At 51.2% G+C, this 2,747-nt stretch overlaps 1 protein-coding gene across 1 annotated transcript; it reads left to right on the forward strand.

Annotated features, from left to right (window-relative positions):
- The first annotated feature begins 923 nt into the window (after positions 1–923).
- On the forward strand, positions 924–2,540 carry LOC136458718 (probable purine permease 4). Its single transcript, XM_066458644.1, has one exon. The coding sequence runs from the start codon at positions 948–950 to the stop codon at positions 2,100–2,102; it is 1,155 nt and encodes a 384-aa protein (XP_066314741.1). The 5' UTR covers positions 924–947; the 3' UTR covers positions 2,103–2,540.
- The last annotated feature ends 207 nt before the right edge of the window (positions 2,541–2,747 follow it).

A 2,747-nucleotide genomic window follows, 5' to 3' on the forward strand; every position in this document is an offset into this window, starting at 1 on the left:
CCTTGTCCAAAACGACTTTATTTTTTAGTATGGAGGGAGTATCTCATAACAAATCTAGTGATACTTAATTGATATTCTAAATATTGATACTTTTTTAAATCTATAGTTGGTCAAACTTAAGATTCTTTAACTATGCACTATTTTAGAATTACATTCTTAATTTTTTTTATGGACAGAGGGAGTACAATTTAATGATTAATATCAAAGCACAAAATAAAAACAAAAAAAGAACTGCAGAGCACCTTCAAAAAAAAAAGAGAAAAATACGAGAATCCATGTCAAGTCGAGAATTTAAACCTCATATCTTATTTTTAGTTACTCTCAACACATATTGAATTTAAACTTGGGTCCGTACGGAGATATAACCATATCATCTTTTTTTTTAAAAAACAATTTAGTCAAAGATCATTCGTGGCCAAACCAAGAGGAGTTTCAAGTTTTTTAATTAACCTGTGGTTGTGGCCATGTTGTTCCTCGACAGCCAATGGAATTTCTTGGTAAAGTTGAGGGGCCAGAAAGACCATGATCACACATAATCACCTACACTCCTTACCATTGGTGATCGAATAGTGGTCAATTTGCTCATCCATCACTCATGCTACCAAGCTCTGAGATTTGAGCTAGCTGGAATGATCTAGTGCACCACCAAGCAGGATCCTATCGAGCAGATGGATACGAATTTGCTGAGAGCAATAACAAAACATATCGCTAGAAAATATAATCAAATCCCATCCAAACAAATCGATCCCCCAGTTTTATCCCCACCATTTACTTGATCCCCATCAATCAACTACAAAAAAGGGGGTCGTAATCGCCTCCTCTTTTAAAACAGCACAGCTAATCTCACGCAAATCACCCGCACTTATCTCGCTTAAATACTCCCCCACCACCGCACCCGGCCTCCTCACCTCAGCTCACCTTGCCATCACAACCAACTCCGCTCGCCAATGCCCACTACCACCACCACCACCCCGGCCCCACTCCTCGACATGCCAGCGCCTTCGACGGACGCCACGGCCACTAATGGCGTGGCCAGTCGGCGGCTGCTGCTGCTGTGCGCCAACTACGCCGCGCTTCTCGGCGGCTCCGTGGCGTCCAGCCTGCTGTCCCGGTACTACTTCGCGCACGGCGGGTGCGATCGGTGGGTGGCCACGCTGGTGCAGTCGGTCGGGTTCCCAGTCCTGCTCGTGCCCGTCTATGCCGGCCGGTCCCGGTCCGCCTCCCAGCCCCGGCCGTTCGCGTGGTTCACGCGGCGGCTGCTGGCCGCGTGCGTCGTCATCGGCGTCCTCATGGGCGTCAACAACCTGCTCTTCTCCTACAGCTCCTCGTACCTGCCCGTGTCCACCTCCTCGCTGCTGCTGTCCACGCAGCTGGCCTTCACGCTCGTGCTCGCCGCCGTCATCGTGCGCCACCCGCTCACCTTCTCCAACCTCAATGCCGTCGTGCTCCTCACGCTCAACTCCGTGCTGCTGGCGCTCCGATCGTCCGACTCGGCCGAGCGCCCCGACGGCGGGAGCCGGGCCAGGTACTTCGTCGGCTTCGCCGTCACGCTCGGCGCCGCGGGGCTCTTCGCCGCCTACCTGCCGGTGATGGAGCTGTTGTACCGCAGGGCCGTGTCCGGCGGCTTCCGCATGGCGGTGGAGGTGCAGGTGATCATGCAGGCCGCCGCGACGGCCCTGGCGTTCGCCGGGCTGGCCGCGGCTGGTGGGTGGCGGGAGGAGCTGGAGCGCTGGGACCTCTCGCCGGCCGCGTACTGGGCGGTGGTGGCCGCGCTGGTGGTGACGTGGCAGGCCTGCTTCATGGGCACCGCCGGGATGGTGTACCTGACGTCGTCGCTGCACAGCGGCGTGTGCATGACCGCCGTGCTGACCGCCAACGTGATCGGCGGCGTGGTCGTGTTCCGCGACCCGTTCGGTTGGGAGAAGGCCGTGGCTATGGTGCTCTGCGTCTGGGGCTTCTCCTCCTACCTGTACGGTGAGTACAGCAGCACGCAGCAGGCGCAGGAAGGCGACGGCAAGGTTGCGGCGGCCGCCGGCGATGGGCACAAGAATGTTGCTAGTGGTGGTGTGGGAGGAGGAGGAGGTGCAGTTGAAACCGTTTGATCGAGCTCGCTGGACGCTGATGGCCTTTTTCATTTCATTTCTAGAGCACACATACAGTACATGTTGAAACAATGGAGACGTGAGGTGAAGGAGAAGATGGCAGCACATGAAGGGTACATCCATTAACTGTGTCGTATAGCTAGTTGCACAATGCAATGCATGTAACATAAACTAGGCATGCATGACACAAGAGACAAATGTTGTGTACATACTACATAGTGTTGAACAGTCCATGAGAGAAAGAGAAGGGTTGGTGGTGGTTGTGGTTCGGTGCTTACTTGTTTGTGAGGTTTAGGGTTCAGTGTAATTGTGCATGGATGGATGGATAGATGGATGAAGTGGGAGCTTATATATATAAAAATGGTACAAGCAAGTACTGCTGCCGTGATGTATTATAACTGAGTTGATCAACCAAATGCACAGTTACTTTCTTGGAACTTTTGCCTTCTCTAGATGCCATAAGTATTAATAGCATGAACAGTTATACATGCATTTTTGGATGCTACCATGTATACAACGAACTACTTACCATATTTAAAAATAGCACTTGTTCAAATAACCTTTTGGAATGTAGCCTTGCATGGCCTATATGAATTGTGACATGAACAATTTACAGTGCTTATTCTAAATTTAATTTGGAATTAA

The sequence above is a fragment of the Miscanthus floridulus genome, chromosome 6 (genome assembly GCF_019320115.1).
Source record: "Miscanthus floridulus cultivar M001 chromosome 6, ASM1932011v1, whole genome shotgun sequence".
Classification (NCBI taxonomy): domain Eukaryota; kingdom Viridiplantae; phylum Streptophyta; class Magnoliopsida; order Poales; family Poaceae; genus Miscanthus; species Miscanthus floridulus.